Genomic DNA, 19,692 nt, shown 5'->3' on the forward strand with positions numbered 1-19,692 from the left:
TGACTAGAGAATGGGACAAGCACTCAATGTGATTTATCTAGATTTCAACAAGGCTTTTGAGGAGGAGGTTCATGAACAAAATGAAAATCCTAGGAGCAGGTCTCAAGGTGGTTGAATTGATCAGAAATTGGTTGGCTAACAGACAACAGCAGGTAGTAGGAAATGGAACCTATTCTGAGGAGAGAAGAGTGATAAGTGGAGCATCTCAGGGGTTAGTACTAGAGCCAGTTCTCGTCAATATCTTTAGGAGTGATATTGCGAAGGGTTAGAAGGAAAAATGTGTCATTTTGTGGATGACATAAGGGAAATACCTACAGTACCTGAATGTAAACCGATGTGATATCTCAGATCGAATGTCGGTATATAAAAAATAATAAATAAATAAATAAGAACATAAGAAATTGCCATGCTGGGTCAAAACAAGGGTCCATCAAGCCCAATATCCTGTTTCCAACAGAGGCCAAACCAGGCCACAAGAACCTGGCAAGTACCCAAACACCAAGAAGATCCCATGCTACTGATGCCAGTAATAGCAGAGGCTATTCCCTAAGCCAACTTGATTAATAGCAGTTAATGGACTTCTCCAAGAACATATCCAAACCTTTTTTGAACCCAGCTACACTAACTACACTAACCACATCTTCTGGCAACAAATTCATAGCTTAATTGTGCGATGAGTGAAAAATAATCTTCTCTGATTAGTCTTAAATGTGCTACTTGCTAACTTCATGGAATGCTCCCTAGTCCTTCTGTTATTCGAAAGTGTAAATAACCGAGTCACATCTACTCATTCAAGACCTCTCATGATTTTAAAGACCTCTATCATATTCCCCTTCAGCCTTCTTTTCTCCAAGCCGAACAGCCCTAACCTCTTCAGCTTTTCCTCATAGGGGAGTTGTTCCATCCCCCTTATCATTTTGGCTGCCCTTCTCTGTACCTTCTCCATCACAACTATTATCTTTTTTGAGGTACAGCGACCAGAATTGTACATAGTATTCAAGGTGTGGTCTCACCATGGAGCGATACAGAGGCATTATGATATTTTCCGATTTATTAACCATTCCCTTCCTAATAATCCCTAACATTGTTTGCTTTTGTGACTGCTGCAGCATACTGAGCCGACAATTTCAAAATATTAACCACTATGATGCCTAGATCTTTTTCCTGGGTGGTAGCTCCTAATATGGAACTAACATCGTGTAACTACAGCAAGGGTTATTTTTCCCTATATGCAACACCTTGCACTTGTCCACATTAAATTTCATTTGCCATTTGGATGCCCAATCTTCCAGTCTCGCAAGGTCCTCCTGTAATGTATCACAATCCGCTTGTGATTTAACTACTCTGAATAATTTTGTATTATCCGCAAATTTGATAACCTCACTTATCATATTCTTTTCTAGATCATTTATAAATATATTGAAAAGCACCTGTCCAAGTACAGATGCCTGAGGCACTCCACCCTTTTCCACTGAGAAAATTGACCATTTAATCCTACTCTCTGTTTCCTGTCTTTTAACCAGTTTGTAATCGACGAAAGGACATCGCCTCCTATCCCATGACTTTTTCGTTTTCTTAGAAGCCTCTCATGAGGGACTTTATCCAACGCCTTCTGAAAATCCAAATACACTACATCTACCAGTTTACCTTTACCCACAAACCCCTTCAAAAAAATGAAGCAGATTTGTTAGGCAAGACTTCCCTTGGCTAAATCCATGTTGACTGTGTTCCATTAAACCATGTTTTTCTATATGCTCTACAATTTTGATCTTTAGAATAGTTTCCACTATTTTTCCCAGCACTGAAGTCAGGCTCACTAAAATGAAGGACTAGAGAAAATGAAAAGTGATCTAAGAAAGCTTGAAGTCTAGTCAAAGGTTAGGCAGCTAGGATTCAGTGCCAAGTAGTACAGAATTGTGCATTTGGGGTGAAGAAATCCAAAGGAGCTGTATATGAAGTAATGTGACAAGTCAGTGAATAAGGCCAGAGGGATTTTAGGTTGCATAGGGAGACATAACAGGAAAAAAGAGGTGATAATGCCCTTGCAGGTCTTTGGTAAGGCCTCATCTGGAGTACTGTATTCAGTTCTGAAGACCAAATCTCAAAAACGAGAGACAGGATGGAAGCTGTCCAGAGAAGGACAACCAAAATGATGTTGGTTTTATATTGGAAGACTTATCAGATGAGAGTGGAGGAGAAGTGAAACAGGGGTAATATGATACAAACTTATAAATACCTGAAAGATATTAATAATGCACAGGAATCAAACCTCTTCCATTGGAAAAGAAGCTATGCAACTAGGAGTCATGAAATGAAACTCAAAGGGGTTAGACTCAGGAACAATGTCAGAAAATATTTCTTCATGGAAAGGGTGGTGAATGCATGGAATGCCCTCCCTGAAGAAGTAGTAAGGACAAGAACATTATTGGAATTCAAAAAGATATGGGATAAAATAGAAGATCCCTAATGGCTAAAGGATGAAGATGAAGGCAAGGAGTAACCTGTGATAACTGGAGTAACCTGCACAGAGCATCAGATACTACTGTAAAAAAAAGAGAAAAAAATTCCAACTTGCTTGGCAAACTGAATGGATCATTTGGATCCTTTTCTGCCATCATTTACTAAGAGGTCCATATTCAGACACAGTCTGGATAGCAAACTTACAGGGTCACTCATCAAATTGCGTTAGGGCCTTGTTCCATGATAAGAGGCTCTAACGCACATTACATCATGTATATCACCATGATAGTGCACTTTCGCGGCAATATCCTGTGATATACGCAATAATTTGCATGTCCCCGCCCAAATACCCTCCCCCACTACAATGATCTTCTTTGCATGCGATTTTCATGCACAAATAATGCAGATATATGCAAAGAAGGTTGTTACTAAGCAATTAGATGGAAATATTTTATAGCAATTGACCGAGAAGCTGGTCAGCTGTGATAAAATAACACCTCACTGGTTAGTGTTAGATGTGCAGCGCGAGGCCTGGGACCCTAACACTGGTCCCGAGTCTCCCACCGCACAATTAAAGCAGCAGGGAATAAAAAGAAAAAAAAACGTGGCCAAATTGGGAGGTTGAACAAGGGTCATTGTTGGACCCCCAATTCAACCCAGGGCCGACTTCCCCAAAATAAAGATAACAGTATGTGCACAGTGGTGGCGGTGGTCCCTCTAATAGACAAGCACCCCTGATAGCCAGATACCCCCTCCCCTGACTCCCTGATAGTGGCAGCCCCATTTGATAGCAAGACTCCCCCTCCCCAACCCCCAGCCCCCCAATAGACAAGTCCCCCACCTCCCATCAAGCCCCCCCCTCCAGAGACCTCTTACTTTATCATGAATCTTGCATCAGAGATGGGTGCATTCTCCAAGGACAAGCAGGAAGCTAGTCCTGAAACATGGGTGATATCATCGGATAGATCCCAGCATAGAAAACTTTTGTCAAAGTTTCTAGAAACTTTGACAGGCACACTGAGTATGCCCAGCATGCCGCTAACTATGCGCCCACTCAGGGTCCCTCTTCAGTCTCCTCTTTCCACGGACATATCACTTCATGGTTTCAAAGCTCACGCTTTTTTTTGGCTTTTTTGTCTAGTTGAAGTGTTTTTTCCTTCCACGCATTGCAAGGGTCCCTCGCCCTCCTCAGGCAGTGATTGGTAAGTGATTCATGTTTTCGCAGTCGATGCCCGATGGCTTCCCGTCCCGGTGTCTACCGACCATTGACTACGCGCCGCGCTTTTTCCATGGAATCAACCGGCTTCCGCCAGTGCCCCCAGACCATGTCCATCACAGACCCCCATGAGGTCTGTGTCCTCTACCTGGGAGCTTCTCAAGATGTCTGCATCTGCGATCTTTGTGCCCAGATGACCTCCAAGGGTCATCAGGCCTGCCTTGACAAAATGGAAAAACTTTTCGGGTCCAAGCGGTCAGATCTGTCCTCAGCATCAGGGACCTCCACCCCACTTTGAAAGGAGTCCCCGGCTCCAGCTCCTTTGGGTTTACCTCCTCCTGCTTTGCCTGGCCCCGAAATAGGCATGGGGGATTGCCTGCTTTCCCTGTCATCCTGTTCTCGGTCAGGTTCCTCGACGTCACCATTGATCCCGGGCAAGGACCGCAGCATTGAGAAGTTTTGGGAACTTGCCAGGTTCGTATGGCCTGGATTAGCCACTATTGGAGACAGGATGCCGGACTTGAAGGACCCTTGATCTGACCCAGTATGGCATGTTCTTAAGGTCTAAAAAGCACCATCATTGATCATCCTCTTCTTCAAAAATAGACCATGGGACAACATTGACCTCGGTGCTTCCCATGAAGCAGTCGAGGGCGGAGGAGGCCATCCCCTCTGACCAGACTGATGCCTCAAGGTGGCCTTCACCAACACCGATGGAGTACTCGGTCCCCCTCTGTCCAGGGAATGTGCTGATTCTGCTAGCTCCTTCTCAGGCTGTTCTATGCTCACCAGCCTTTGAGGAGAAGTTTGAGAGGTGCATGCAGTTGGCGGTTGGCTGGGCCCTCGGGTTCCCTGGGTACTGCCTCCGCCGCAGTAGACTGCTCCACCTGTGCTTGCTCATCAAGGGCAACTCCTGACAAAGGGCTCAGAGTACCATGCACCTCACAATCGACGCCTTGGAGACTCGGATTTTTGATCAACTATCCCAAATCCCATCTCCAGCCATCCTTGCAATTGGACTTCATTGGGGCGTGCCTGGACACCGTTCAGGTGAAGCTTTCCCGCCTGGGAACAAGGCAGAAACCTTCGTGTCTCTTGGCTGACACATCTCCAGTTGCTCCCATGTCTCCGCTCACCAGTTCCTCCAACTGCTGGGCTATATGACGGTGATGGTACATGTTACCTCATTTGCTCGGCTACACATGCTCTGGGAACAATGGGCATTGTGCTCTCAATGGTGTCAGGCTCTGCAGGACCTGCGTGCTCTTATTCTAGTAATGACACGGTTGCAGCAGTCTCTCCAGTGGTGGACTGTCCTCTCGAACCTGGAGTGGGGTTGCCCCTTTTGGAGTGCTGAGCCCCAGGCCACACTCACCATTGATGATTCTCAAATGGGGTGGGGAGCGCTTGTTCTGGGCTTCCGCACCCAGGGGTTCTTGTCTGTTCAGGAGTCATGGCTCCAGATCAACTTCTTGGAGTTGCGAGCGATTCGCTATGCCTTGCGGTTGTTCTGAGAGCAGCTCGTGAATGAGGTGATTCTGGTCCAGACCGACAATCAGCTGACCATGTGGTACTTAAACAAACAGTGGGGGACGGGGTCATTCCCCCTCTGCCAGGAGGCAGTCCATGTTTGGTTGTGGGCCATCGAAAATGGCATCACCTTCTGAGTGGTGTACCTCTTGGGGGTGGACAACATTCTGGCCAATGCCTTGAGCCAAACGTTCCAGCCCCACAAATGGTCCCTCAATCAGGAGGTAGCGAACCACATCTTTCACTTCTGGGAGATCCCGGACATAGACCTTTTTGCCTCCGTGGAAAACAGAAAAGCGTGCCGCTTCTGCTCCCTCGGCAAGAGGAGCAAGGGATTGAGAGCAGATGCTTTCTCGATCCAGTGGGGCACAGAATTGCTGCATGCTTACCCTCCCCTTCTTCTCATATCCAGGATGCTCCAGAAGTTGCAGCAGGATCAGGGCTCCATGATTCTAATCACCCCCTGCTGGCCCCGGTAGGTCTGGTTCCTGAGCCTTCGGGACCTGGCCTCGTGCCCCTCGATCCGATTGGGGATGGCTTCTGACCCCATTACCCAGGACTAGTGCAGGCTCCACTACCCCAACTTACAAGCCCTGTCTCTCATGGCTTGGATGTTGACGGGTGATGAAAGGGGCCCTTGGCCTGTCGGAAGGGATATCCTGTATCCTTCTGGAGTCCAGAAAATCTTCCACCTAAAAGTCCTATAATCTGAAGTGGAAGCGGTTTTCCTCCTGGTGCAAAGGTCGTGGTCTGGATCCCTTCTCTTGCTCCTCTCCTGCACTCTCAAACTACCTGTTGTCCCTCTCCGAGACTGGTCTGCAGACCACGTCAGTGAGGGTTCACCTTAGTGCCATCGGGGCCTACCATCAGGGTTCAGATGGTTCTGCAATTTCTTCCCAACCGCTAGTGGGCTGCTTTATGAGAGGGGCCTGCTACAACTAAAGCCCCTGACTCATTCCCCCTGCGATTTCCTGGGATCTGACCGTAGTCCTTTCACAACTCATGAAATCTCTGTTTGAACTATTATGTTCTTGTGTTCTCAAGAACCTCTCCTGGAAGGTGATCTTCTTGGTTGTGGTCACTCCAGCTCGCAGGGTAGGTGAACCGCAAGCTCTGGTGTTGTATCCGCCTTATACCAAGTTTTGTCACAACAAGGTGGTCCTGCGGAGCGCCTGAAATTCCTTCCCAAGGTGGTTTCAGAGTTCCATCTCAATCAGTCCATTCTGTTACTTTCCTTTTTCCCGAGACCCTACGGTCACCAGGGTGAACGTGCTCTACACACATTGGATTGCAAGAGGGCGCTTGTCTTTTATTTGCAACATGCAGCGCCCCACCGCATCTCCACTCAACTTTTTGTCTCCTTTGCAAGAACAGATTAGGAGTTGCTGTCTCCAAGCAGTCTTTATCCCACCGGTTAGGGGATTGCATCACTTTCTGTTACTCATAGGTGGGTTTACAGCTTGATTGCCCCATCAAAGCTCACTCTGTCCAGGCCATGTCGGTCTTGGTGGCTCACTTGCATGCAGTTCCAATTTACGAGATTTATAGAGCGGCAACCTGGAGTTCCCTCCACACATTTGCCTCGCATTATTGCCTGGACAAGGATGGCCGGCAAGACAGTTGTTTTGGATAGTCCGTCCTCCACAATCTCTTATAGCCATGAAAACCCAACTCTCCCTCTGTGGGCCCTGTCCTTAATGCAGGCCTGTTTCTGTGGTTGCTGCAGCTCCAGTTATCGTGCACATTGGCACCTGTTCTCTGCTGCAGTTGTTCAGAGAGCCCTGGAGCTACTTAGTAAACCATGTGTGATGACAACCATCCTGCTTGGCCTTGGAGGAAGCAGGTGTTCTCCAAGGACAGCAGGATATTAATCCCCACGAAACCCACCCACCACTCCAGAGAGTTGTTTTTTTCTCACAGTTTGTTGTTTTATTTTTTCGTGAACCCTGTGTTATAAGACTGAAGACGCGAGGTTAGCTCCATGCTGGGCATGCTTAATGTGCCTGTCAACTTTTCTAGAAACTTTGACAAAAGTTTTCCGTGCCGGGCTCCCTCCGAAGATTTCGCCCATGTGTGAGGACTAAGATCTTGCTGTCCTTGGAGAACACCCGTTATAGGTAAGCAACTCTGCTTTCTTGCACCTATTCTGGTCGGTGCCATTTTCCAATGGCCAACCTCACCTTGCTCCAGCCATGTGACTGAGGTAAGGTCTGGAGATTGGATTTAAGCCATGTGGATTGGCTAACATTGGGGCCGCCATTGCGTTAAAGGGCCGCTCGCCATGATCTTTTGTGTCTCAGCATTTTAAAAGTGTAGTTAAAGTTTATTTATGTTAAAAGCACATTAACATGCTTTTTATGTTGTGTTATTGCAGTACTTGTGAAACCTTTCATGAACAATGTGTTAAATGTTCTGCAATAATGTGTGTTAAAAATGTGTGTTACTGTACTTATTGAAAGCCTTTGCGTAATTAGGTCCTTAAAAATTACTGTTCACCCTAAAATAAAATTGTTTGCTTATTTTAAAATTAGTATCCATTTCAACTTGATTAACATTATCTCTTTCATTTAGCATTATCCTGGGCTTTCCAAAAAAAAAAAAAAGAACAAAGTTAAATATATACAAACATAATTTTATCAACCGAATACATGAGTTACTTCTAAACCAAAACAATAAAGCAAAATAATTAACTTCATCATACCTTTCAAATCAGATACAGTAATTGCCCGAACCATTAGCAAAGACTCTTCCCGTATTTGCCAAATTAATTCAATAAGATGATAACATTTAAATAACTCCACACAGCCACATATAAGCAAGTATATGGCCATGCAGATATCTATGATAGTATTTTATAATCCGCTCGTATCGGATCCCCATGTTTTATAAATTATATGTGTATATCTCACCTCCTTAACGTATGTATGTAGGTATGCTTACGCGTTAATACATTGAATTCATGGAACATGAGCATTTCAATGTATTGAATGCACCTACTTTTCCTACCAGCTTAAAAAATATACACACATATATTTTATGCATGAAAAAAGGTAGGGCTTGCTTGCATAAAACCTGATTTATGCGTGGAATTTGGTATATTTTAAAACATGCTCACATAATTGAAATTACTAGTTTTTGATTCCTCCAGTTTGCCCAGTCCTTCTCCAGGTCATCAAGACCCTCCTGTTCTTCAGCCTGAACTCCCCCCAGTTCACTCATCCCTCCCACTCAACCAGTAGTACATCATAAACAAGTTGTATATCAATTATGCAAGATAATTAACAGGTGTAAAATTATCTGGGTAAGTTGCCAAATTTATGCATATAAGTGTCTTTTAAATTAACAACTTACATGCATAACTATTGGTCCTACCCCAAATGCCTCCAGACCGTCCCTTTCATGCACGCGAATATGCATTCACGAAACATAAAGTACATGCGTACTTTCAGTATTAATCAAATAGAGATTATACATGTACAGGGTACTTACGTGCATATATGCTAATTTTTACATGCGTAACTCTTTAAAAATTCACTTCTATGTCTTTCTTAGAATTTCTTTTGTTCCTATTTGCTTTACTCTTTTCTTTGTATCCGTTATAACATGGGCAACCAGGAACCTTCATCTTCACCTTGCGCTCACCCTCATCACAATTTCAATAAAGACAATCATAGCAAAAGTGGATTACAAAGACCACAGGTTTATTAACACAAACACTATAACCTGAGACGGGAAAGCCCCCAACATAAATTCACCTTTAAACTCTCACCTGGCCAGTGCCTGGGCAGACCTAACACCAAGCACCACCCCTATTGGGATTTAGACCCTATCCAACAAAATATTAGAGAGTTCTCCCTGCCATTTCCCAAAGGGTGACTGCCTACAGGTGTGCTTAACCCTCAAGACACCCACATCCCAATGCTTCGGTTCTTCCCCTCCCCATACCAGGGTCAGCCCCTTACATAAGAAATATTGGGGCAGATTTTTAAAAAGTATGCGAGCGAATACTTTTGTTCGCGCACCCGGCGCAAACAAGAGTACGCCAAATTTTAATAAATACACGTGTAGCCGCGCGTATCTTTTAAAATTCGGGGTAGGCGCGTGCAAGACTGCGCAAAATCAGCAGCCTGAGCGTGCCGAGCCCGCCTCCGTTCCCTCCGAGGCCGCTCTGAAATTGGAGGGAACTTTCTTTCCGGTGCCCCCCACCTTCCCTTTCCTTCCCCTAACTAACCCGTCCCCCGGCCCTAACTAATTCCCCCCCTCTACCTTTATTGCAAAAGTTACGCCTGCCGGGCCGGCTGCCGGCGCACCATGTTCTGGTCCGGGGGCTGGTCCGGAGGCCGCGGCCCCGCCCCCGGAATGCCCCCGATGACGCGCCGGCCGCAACACGCCCCCCCAGGGAAAGCCCCCGGGACTTACGCGTGGCAGCCTATGCAACATAGGCTCGGCACGCGCAGGGGGAGCTTGGGGCAGATTTTCGATTCTTTTTATCATTTTTATTTCCATAGTGCTTTCTGTCCTTAAATACCACAAACATGGAGCTGGAAGTTAAATTCTACTTTTCATGGCCAGATTTTATCTTCCAAATTTTTATACAGTGATTAATTGCTGTCGATCCATTCAGTGTCCTAATCAATAACACAAAGCCAATCATTTGCTGTGAATCAAATATTTGTTTTATTGAAAAAATGCATATGACAAGAATGTTAAAATAGTAGCAGAAACCTTCAGCATTTCATTTCTTTCTACTATAGGACATTTTCCCTAACGTTCTGTTGAATCTTTTTCTTTGTTTTTTACTATATGTGTCTTTCTGCTTGCCTATTGGATACTCTTTCTGCCAAATACTAGTCCAATTAAACAAAGAATCATCTGTAATTATGTACTACTATTAAATGGTTGACCTTTTAGTTACTCTTTCAGTTATTTTTAATACTTTGCATATACTCACACATTAAATATAAATTTGCTTTGATATTTTATGGCATGATTGCTGTAGCATAGTGCAGGTGTACATGAGCAAAAGTCATTGATCCCCATAAGAACCATGACTTTTGCTTTAACTCACTTTCATAATACTGCAGTAGTAATACTGTAAAGTAATACTGCTTCCCGACTACTACTTACTGAGTCTTTTCTTTCCAGGGTATGATCAGCCTTGTTCTTGAATGCATTGATCGCCTGCATGTGTACAGCAGTGCAGCTCATTTTGCCGACGTAGCTGGGAAAGAGGCTGGAGAGGCTTGGAAGTCTATTCTGAACTCTTTGTATGAGTTGCTAGGTAAGGATACATGAGTATAGCTCTTTGTAGAGGAAGCATGGTAATAAAGTGTTCTATGAAAAATAGCCAAGTAAAAATATATTACACTTTCCAAAGACATTTGGGCTTTGATTTTGCAAAATCCCTAAATTGTGTAAATGCCGATTGTGTGTAGATATTCAGACAGCGGCAATTTTTATCTGAGGCTGCCAAAAGGATATTCAGGTCAAATTGGAGGATATTTGACTCTGGTCACATAGAGATCCAGTCTTTAATATATATAAAAATATATATAAAACAGGCTTTAAAATTAATAAAACTGAGGATCACATGTGTGTAAGATCTTCAGAAAAAGGTCAACTTTAAAACTCGCACGCATGTTCTAAAATAGCTTGACTGTGCATACATGTATGCCAAATTTTAACTGAGCATGCACAAGTGTGCGCAAATGCTGCTTCAATCTCATAAACTGGATGATTTTAAAAGGGGCGTGCGCTGACACCATTTCTAGTTTATCCCCATTTTGCCCAGATAAGAGAGAATTCTTCTAAACTCCCCTGGTTTTATAACCTTCACTACCTCCAGTTATCCCCGACCCTTAAAACTCCACTGATCTGCCTATTTATCTAATATTTTATAACTTACACGGCATCCATAGCAGAAGTAAAGTTACATGGCAGGGGACATCAGCACGCACCAGATCACGTAAGTATTTACGCGCACATCTCAGCTTCATGCACATGCCCCGCCCAGACCACGCCCCCACCCCTTATTGCAAACTTCCAAGATGTGCGTGCTACAGCATTTATCCAGGTGGTTTTTAAAATCCGTTTGGCGCATACGTGCCTGACATATTTTCGCAACCTCTAATTAATGCATGTGTCTGACTTTTAAAATTCACCTTATAGTTTTTTTATAACAATGCACTGGAATTAAAAATAGATAGAGTGCTAGAAATATACTTGTATGGAAATGACAGGAAATTATTTCGGTGGAATCCTTGTATAATGAACTTCTGTTTTTCAACAAAAAAAATTATTACGTCAAGTAATCGTTTATATTATGTGAGAGCAGGACATTCAGACAGCAGCATGCACATCTGCTTACCTCCATGCAGAAACAAACACTCTTAACACCCAGTTAGCAGCACACACATGATCATACCCAGTCAAAAACTCACTATTTCTCTCCACCAGCTATTTCTCTCCACCAGCCAAGAGCACATATCTCTTACTACCAGCAGTGCAAACATCTGCATACACATAATCACACTCAGTCAGGAGTGTTCATACCCATTCAGCAGCTCACACACTCACTCAAATCATCAGTCTATTCCCACTCATCTTCAGCCAATAGCACATATATCTGCTCATGTCCAACAAGCAGTACATTTATTCAGACTCAGGAGCACACACATCATCATGCAGTATGAGCAATTCACAATTGTCAACTCCAGCCAACAATGCAATACTTACATCCAGATAGCAGCATATAGAACAGATCACTTACAGCCATATTCTCTTACTCCCATCTAGAAGCACAAACATTTTATTTATTTATGTAACAGGGATTCCCAAACTGTGGGAAATGACCCCAAATGGAGCCACAAAACTTTCAGCTGGGGTCACAAGTGCCTCAAATAGCAGCACTTTTCAGGTGCCAGAAGCAGCAACATTAGTAGTGGAAGGCAGCATGTGGCCTGCGAGCTAGAATGCATTCACAGAGCCCTGTAGCAGCCCCAACCTTGCATGAGTTTCTGTGTAACAAGAAGCCTTGCATGAGGAGGAACTGGAGCTTCTGCAGGGCCTCTGAGCTTGTACTAGCTCACAAGCCCCATGCTGACTTTCATTACTAATGCTGCTGTCACTTGCAGATCACCATTGACTTGGAACCAGCAATGACGGGAAGGAAGGGCAGGGCTGAATGTGTATGGGCTGGTGAAGATTGCCAATGCTTCTCTCTCCTCAGTTACCACTGGGCTTACCCAAGAGAAAAAAGTTACCCCTATCCTCAACCTACCTTTCTTCTCGCTAATTGTCATCCACCTTTGGCCCGGGGCTAAAGGAAAATGTTGCCATTAGCCCTGGGCCATGTGGATGTTTTGAGATAGGGATGTTTGAAAGAAGAGATCAAATGCAGGAGGGGTTTGAGGGTTGGATCAATTAGAGAGAGATTGGCCCTGGATGGTAAGTAAGGGAGAATGAAAGACTGGAGAATGTAAGAGAGGAGCTGGGAGATATGAGAGACAGGTTGGAGAGGAGGATGTAAGGCTGGGAGGAGAAAGAGGGAATGGTGATGGGGTGAGAGGATGGAAATGACAGGATCAGTTAATGTTTATAAGAGGGACTTCAGGGTAAGAGAGGATTAGTTGGAGGGATCCAAAAAAGGCTGAAGGGGAGAGAGATGAGCTGGGATGGGGAGGTGAAAGGAGTTAGATGATGTAAGAGGGGATCGGCTGAAAGGGCAGAGGTTGAAAGAGTGGGTCCTCTGGAGGGGTGGAGTGAATATTGGAGGAGGACTGCATCCCTGCTATTTTTTTTTTTTGTCATCCTCTGGAGGTCATGAATTTTCAAGTGCTAAAATGAGGTCACAATGACTAAAAGTTTGGGAAGTCCTGATGTAAGCTTTGGACAGGTGCATAAAATGTGAGCATTCTCTAGTGCCTGTTTAGGAGCCACAAAAACAATATAATGGTCAAGCAAATGGTATAGTGGATCATCATTAAAGATGGCTTACATCTGTCTGTGGCAGGGAAAAAGATCCTAAGTGATAAATTCAAATCCTATGCCATAATACATTTAAACTAGAGGACAGGGGTGGCAGAAGGAAATTGGAATGTCACACCCCACATCTCCAAGAAATGGGTGAAGAAGATAACAAACGTCAGCTCAATAAGGCACAAAAGAAGTCCAAGAAGTGCAGTAACCTGAAGGAGGGAGGCTGGAAAGCTATGAGCACAAATGCTTGTAGTCTGGACAATAAAATCCCAGACCTGCAGGTGCTAATGGTGGAAGCAGATTTGGACATTGTTGCTGTTACAGAAGACATGATTCACAGAGTTACATGACTGGAATATAGCCATCCCTGGCTATAACTTATTAAGGAAGAACAGAGTGGACAGGAAAGGGGGAGGAGTAACAGTTATGTCAGAAGCAATATCCAAGCAATTGAAATGCAAGGGACATGGGGTAGGGAAGAAGCATTATGGGCAGTCCTAAAAAAAAAAGAAAATGGTACTTCCATTTATATTGGTGTGGTTATAGGCCTCCTCTTCAGACAGAAGAGCTGGACAGAGATCTAATCGAAGTCATCTAAAAGATGGGAAAGAAGGGAGAATTGTTGCTCATTGGAGATTTTAATCTGCTGGATATAGACTGGAGTATCCTTTCAGCAGAATCTACATGAAGTAGAGAGATAGTGGATGCCCTCCAAGGGACTATGCTCAAACAAATGGTAATGGATCCTACAAGGGAAGGTGTGATACTTGACCTAGTGCTCACAAGTGGGGATAATGTCTCTAATGTCTGGACAGGTGCCCTCCTGAGTACATGCAATCATCAGATGGTATGGTTTGATATTGCAAATAAGATACAAAGAAGTCACATGAAGACCCGAGTTTTGAATTTCAAATATACGGACTTTGACAAAATGGGGATGTACCAGAAGGACCAACTAGAAGACTGGGAGAAAATGGGCGAGGTGGAACAACAGTGGGCTAAATTAAAAGAAGCTATTATAAAGGCAACAAACCTATATGTTAGAAAAGTAAACAAAGCTCAAGGAAAAAGAAACCAACTGGTTCTCAAAGAAGGTGGCTGCAAAAATAAAGGCAAAAAGATCAGCGTTCAGGAAGTATAAAGGATCCCAAAAAGAGGAACACAGGGAATAATACCTGGTGAAAATGAGGGAGACGAAGAAAGAAATCAGAAAAGCAAAAGTTCAAGAGGAAGAAAGGATTACCCTAGAGATAGAGAGAGGTGACAAAACATTTTTCAGATATATAAGAGAAGGAAGGAAAGCCCTAAGTGGTATAGTAAAATTGAAAGGTGACGAGGAGCAATGTGTCAAGCAGACAAGGAAATGGTGTAAATATTAAACAAATACTTCAGTTCACTAAAGAAGACCCTGGAGAAGGACTGTTGCTGGTTGACAAGACCGTAGAAGGAAATGGGATAGACACAGCTCCTTTTACAGAAGAGTATGTATGGGAAGAGCTGGAAAACTGAATGTGGACAAGTCCATGGGGCCGGATGAGGTATATCCCAGGATACTATGAGAACTCAGAGATGTCCTGGCGGGACCGATAAATGACTAGTTCAATACATCCCTGGAAATGGGAGTGGTGCCACGAGATTGGAGAAGAGCGGTTGTGGTCCTGGTTCATAGGAGTGGTAGCAGTGAGGGGGCTGGAAACTACAGGCCAGTTATCCTAATTTCAGTGGTGGGAAAATTAATGGCGAAGCTGCTAAAAGAAAGGTCACTGAACTATCTACAGTAAATTGCTGGACCCGAGGCAGCATGGATTCACCAGACAATTCTGATTGATTTTTTTTGATTGGGTGACTAACAAATTGGATCGAGGAAGAGCACTCGACGTCATCTACATGGATTTCAGCAAAGCTTTTTATATCATCCCACATAGGAGGCTTGTGAACAAAATGAGAAGCCTTGGAGTGAGTGCCAAGGTGGTGGCATGGATTATAAACTGGTTGACTGGCATGGATTATAAACTGGTTGACTGATAAGAGATAGTGTGTAATTCATACAAAACCTTCATCCATATGACGTATGAATGGGATTATTGGGAATTACATTTCTAAATGTTGGAGTTAGTGTTTTAAGAATGTTAATATTTTTATTTTATACTAGCGGTACCCGGCCACGCGTTGCAGTGGCAGAGTCAGTTTCTTTACCCTCCCTCCCCCTTCCCCTTGCTCATTTACCTCAGTCACTCATCCTCCTCCCCCTTGGTCACTGACCCCCCCCCCCCTTCCCTCCCCTGTCTCCACTCCAACTCTCTCCCCTCACACTCACCTCTCCCCTCATTCTCCCTCCCCTGAAATGTATGCTTTCTTAGGTAAGAGGACCCAGACTGTAAGAAGCAGCTAGGATGCAGATTGAGAAAAAAACACCAAAATAGAAATTGGTGGTGGTAAACGTGGTCCGTCAGTGGGAGGTTGTGCGTGTTCTGTATCAAAACAGGGGAGTGCCTAACCAAGTTAGCACTCTCTATTTAGTTAATTGTTATGTAGAGGGCTAATTTGGTGCCTTTCTGAGATCAGGGAGTTTTGTGTTTGTGTGTGCCCTCCATCTTTCCACCCCAAAAGAACCCCACCATAAACACAGTGTTTAAATACGCACCACACACCCCCCACCCTGGCGAAATACACCCACCCTCCCGTCCCCCGCGAGAGTTGCAGAATGACCGAAACACCCCCTCCCCCCCCCCAAACACGCACGCAAGAAAATAATTATGGCCCCCCACCGTGCAGCCCCCCGGATACCTGTGCAAACAGTCAGTCGGTGGAGTGGGTGTTCAGTTCGGGATCGAAGTCTTGGGTTCGGGCCATCAGCTGCTAGCCATGAAAATGGCTCCGACGGCCCTTTGACCTGACTATGTCACTGTGGAGGAGTAATGGCAGCGCTAGGTTCCCTGACATAGTAAGGGCAAAGGTCCGCTGGCTGCCAGTCCTGAAAATGGCGTCGACGGACCCTCGCCCTTACTATGTCACATGGGCTACTGCCGCCATTGTTGTCTCCGAGTGGCATAGTAAGGGAAAGGGCCGTCGGCGCCATTTTGATTGCTGGCAGCCGACGGCCGTAGTGTACGCGATGTGTCCCGGACCGTTCTTGGTCCCCCCGCTGGAGCAGCGCTGACCTGTTTCCGCTTTTGTGTGTGTTCGGAGGGTGTGGGCAGTAAGTAGAACAAGCATGTGCGTGGGGAGTGTGAGGAGGGTGTTTTTGTGTGAGTTCGGAGGGTGTGGGAATTGCCAACATGTGACATGTGCATGGTCCCCCGGTGTAGCAGCCTGGAATTTGATGCATTTTGGTGTTTTGGGAGGGTGTGTGAAGTAAGTCCAATTGGCATGTGTGTGTGTGTGTGTGTGTGGGGGGGGGTGTGGGTGTGAGGAGTGTGGATTTCTGTGTGTTCGGAGGGTGTGTGAATTAAATACATTTGTCATGTGTGTGGGGTGTGTGAGTGTTTGTGAAAGGTGTAAGAGGTTACGCTGACGTCCACCAGATGTCGCTGTTTTGTGGAACCAATTTTTAAACCTTTTTTACCTGTCACAGGTGTGACATATATGTAATGTAAGTAAAGAAGAACCTTCCCGTATGCGAAAGGAAGGTTGTGTCCAAATTTGAAACCAATCTGTGCAGTGGTTTCTGAGATTAGCGATTTTGTACAAACTATTTAACATTTTTATTTATATAGATTATGAAACTATGTATTTACTTCCTTTTCTCTTTTGGAAATGCAAATATTTTTAAGTGAATATTTGTTAACTACTGTAAACCGGTTTGATATGTTCTCATGAAAAACCGGTATATAAAAATGATTAAATAAATAAATAGAATAAGTGTATGTAAATTGATAGTACAAGGTTGGGTCGCTATAAATAAAAAATTGTAAGTTGTAAAACAGGTTGTGAATAAATGATTATTGGGACACTTTGGGCCGGATTTTATAAATTAGTGCGAGCGCGAACAAGAGTACGCGGGATTTTAATAGATACGCGCGAATCCATTAAAATCCAGGGTCGGTGCGCACAAGGCTGCCCAAAATCGGCAGCCTGCACGCACCGAGCTGTGCAGCCTGCCTCCATTCCCTCCGAGGCCGCTCCGAAATCGGAGCGGCCTCGGAGGGAACTTTCCTTCCACCCCCCTATGTAACCCACCCTCCTGGCCCTATCTAACCCCCCCCCCCCACCTTTGTCGGCAAAGTTACGCCTGCTTCCAGCGTAACTTTGCGCGCGCCGGCCGGCTGTCCCGCTCCATGTTCTGGTCCCGGGGGCTGGTCCGGAGGCAGCGGCCACGCCCCCAGAACGCCCCCCGGGCCGAAACCACGCCCCGCGGCGCCGCCCCCTAAACGTCGCGTCACGCGCGACATGCCCCCAAAATGCCGAGTCACTCCGGGCACGCCCCCAACACCCCCCCCGACACGCCCCTCCATGCAAGACCAGGGACTTACGCGCGTCCCGGGGCTTGCGCGTGCCGCCGAGCCTATGCAAAATAGGCTCGGCGTGCGCAGGGGGGGTTTGGGGTAGGTTTTCAGGGGGTACGCGCGTACCCCTTTGAAAATCTACCCATTTGTTCCTAATTGCCTCTGTTTTGTGGGATATTATCTTATGAAAATCTGTTCTAAGCATCCAACTTTTTTTTTCTGAACTAACTCCACTCCTATATATACCACCTTTTTAGGATCTTTAAATTTTGGCTTTTAGTAAAACTTGGAGCCTAAATTTAGAGACACAGCCCTGCTAAATTTTCAAAAGGGCCAGTTTTGCATCTAAACCCTTTAAAAATCAGTCTCTGAAAATCATTGCTAAGCATGGAACCTTGTTTCCCTGCCCTAATCCCACTTCTATAGCAACCCATTTTTTTGGAGTCTAAATTTAGGATTCTTGTGAAACTAGGATCTTAAAGTTAGGCATTCATCCCTAGTAAATTTTCAAAAGCTTTCTGAGCCCACCATCTCTTTATTGCTGGCTCTCAGCCTTCCATCTCCTCTTCTCTTGCTCTCAATCTCACTCTCTTTGACTCTTATCTGCTATCTCAGTTTTCCATCTCCCTTTCTCTAGCCTCCACCCCTCCTACTCACTCAAACACCAGACCAGCATATTATCTGGTTCCCCCCACTTTTAGCTCTCCATTCCCATTCTCTTCCTCCCCCACCACCTGGCTCTGTTCTCTCTTCCTCACCACCAAGCCGCACCCCCCTTCTTAGCTTTTCTCACATCTTCTCACGCCCTCTCCATCTCCCAGTCTTGCTCTCTCTCTCTCTTGGTAACTGGAGAACAGCAGCAAAGCAGCTTCCATAAACGTGGAAGTAACAGAACTCAAGGCAGAAGGCACAATGGGGGAGAGTGAAGGCACTGCACTTTCCATCCCTGTAGCTGCCTCTCCTACTCCTGTGTAGGTTTCATTTCTAATCCAGAAGCCCATGCAATAGGAAATCGGGAGTCATAGGAGGAGGAGGCATAAGACATTGGGACAGTAAATGCAGTGTTTTCACTAGCCTCTGTGGCACCTGCGGTTTCTGCTTTAAAATTCCACAACCAGCTGCCTCTCCTTCTCCTCCCCAGCTGCTGTGAGACTTAGAGATGCTGCAGGTGAACAAAGAGCAAGTACAGATTACCACTGGCAATGGATTACCGGGAGCAACAAGGTTGGCTCTTCCTGTGCAATGGCAGGTGGCTATCTCTTACAGTTTAGGCTTCCCTCTCTCGTGTGGCGGTAGAGGACTGGCTGTGTACCTTCCAATAGGCTTTCAGTATTTTATGAATATGTATTCTTGGTTGGGAACAATGATGTAGAGAGTGATGGAAGTGATCTTACCATAGGCAAATGGATTTTAACCACTCAGAGATAGAAGACTTCACACCATGAAAACCATTGGGAAAATGGAATCAAACATAGCAGATTATCATTAATATTGTCTTTTCCAAACATAGCAAATCAATAGCTCTAGATGTGTGAATTCATAAATATCTGTAGATATTCACGCCAGTCAAAATATATGGCAATAAATTCAAATGCAGTGTTTTGATTTTGGGTGTTCAGCCCATTGTTTTTATCTTAAATTGATCTTCAATAGAACATCTTTAAGGTGTTATGAGGTGGACTACATTGCTTCACTAAGTTACTGTCTACCTGTGGTTACTCCAAACATCATCATAATCATAAACATTTCTTTTTTTGTGTGTGTTTATTTGCAGCTGCTCTTATTAGAGGGAACCGCAAGAACTGTGCTCAGTTTTCTGGCTCTCTAGATTGGCTGATCAGCAAATTGGAGAGACTAGAAGCCTCTTCTGGTATGTTTCCTTGTTATGTTATTCTTTTGAAAGACCTGCATTAAGATATTTTTCAAAAAAAATGTTTTTACCTGGACTGCAGCATTGTTTAAATGTTTTTGGAAAGAGACAGGTGAGCCCCTTGTTTATTTTCTAAATCCCAGCAGGAGTGCTATGGCCGCCTGCCAAGATACTGTTGCCCAGTTGAATTAATT

At 44.8% G+C, this 19,692-nt stretch overlaps 1 protein-coding gene across 1 annotated transcript in view; it reads left to right on the forward strand.

Annotated features, from left to right (window-relative positions):
- RYR2 (ryanodine receptor 2) overlaps positions 1-19,692 on the forward strand; it is a 1,771,220-nt gene that overhangs the window by 700,012 nt on the left and 1,051,516 nt on the right. The window contains 2 exon segments of the mRNA XM_029593907.1: positions 10,352-10,487; positions 19,403-19,498. Coding sequence (XP_029449767.1) covers positions 10,352-10,487; positions 19,403-19,498 — 232 coding nt within the window.

This window comes from Rhinatrema bivittatum, chromosome 3, assembly GCF_901001135.1.
Source record: "Rhinatrema bivittatum chromosome 3, aRhiBiv1.1, whole genome shotgun sequence".
NCBI classification, from domain to species: domain Eukaryota; kingdom Metazoa; phylum Chordata; class Amphibia; order Gymnophiona; family Rhinatrematidae; genus Rhinatrema; species Rhinatrema bivittatum.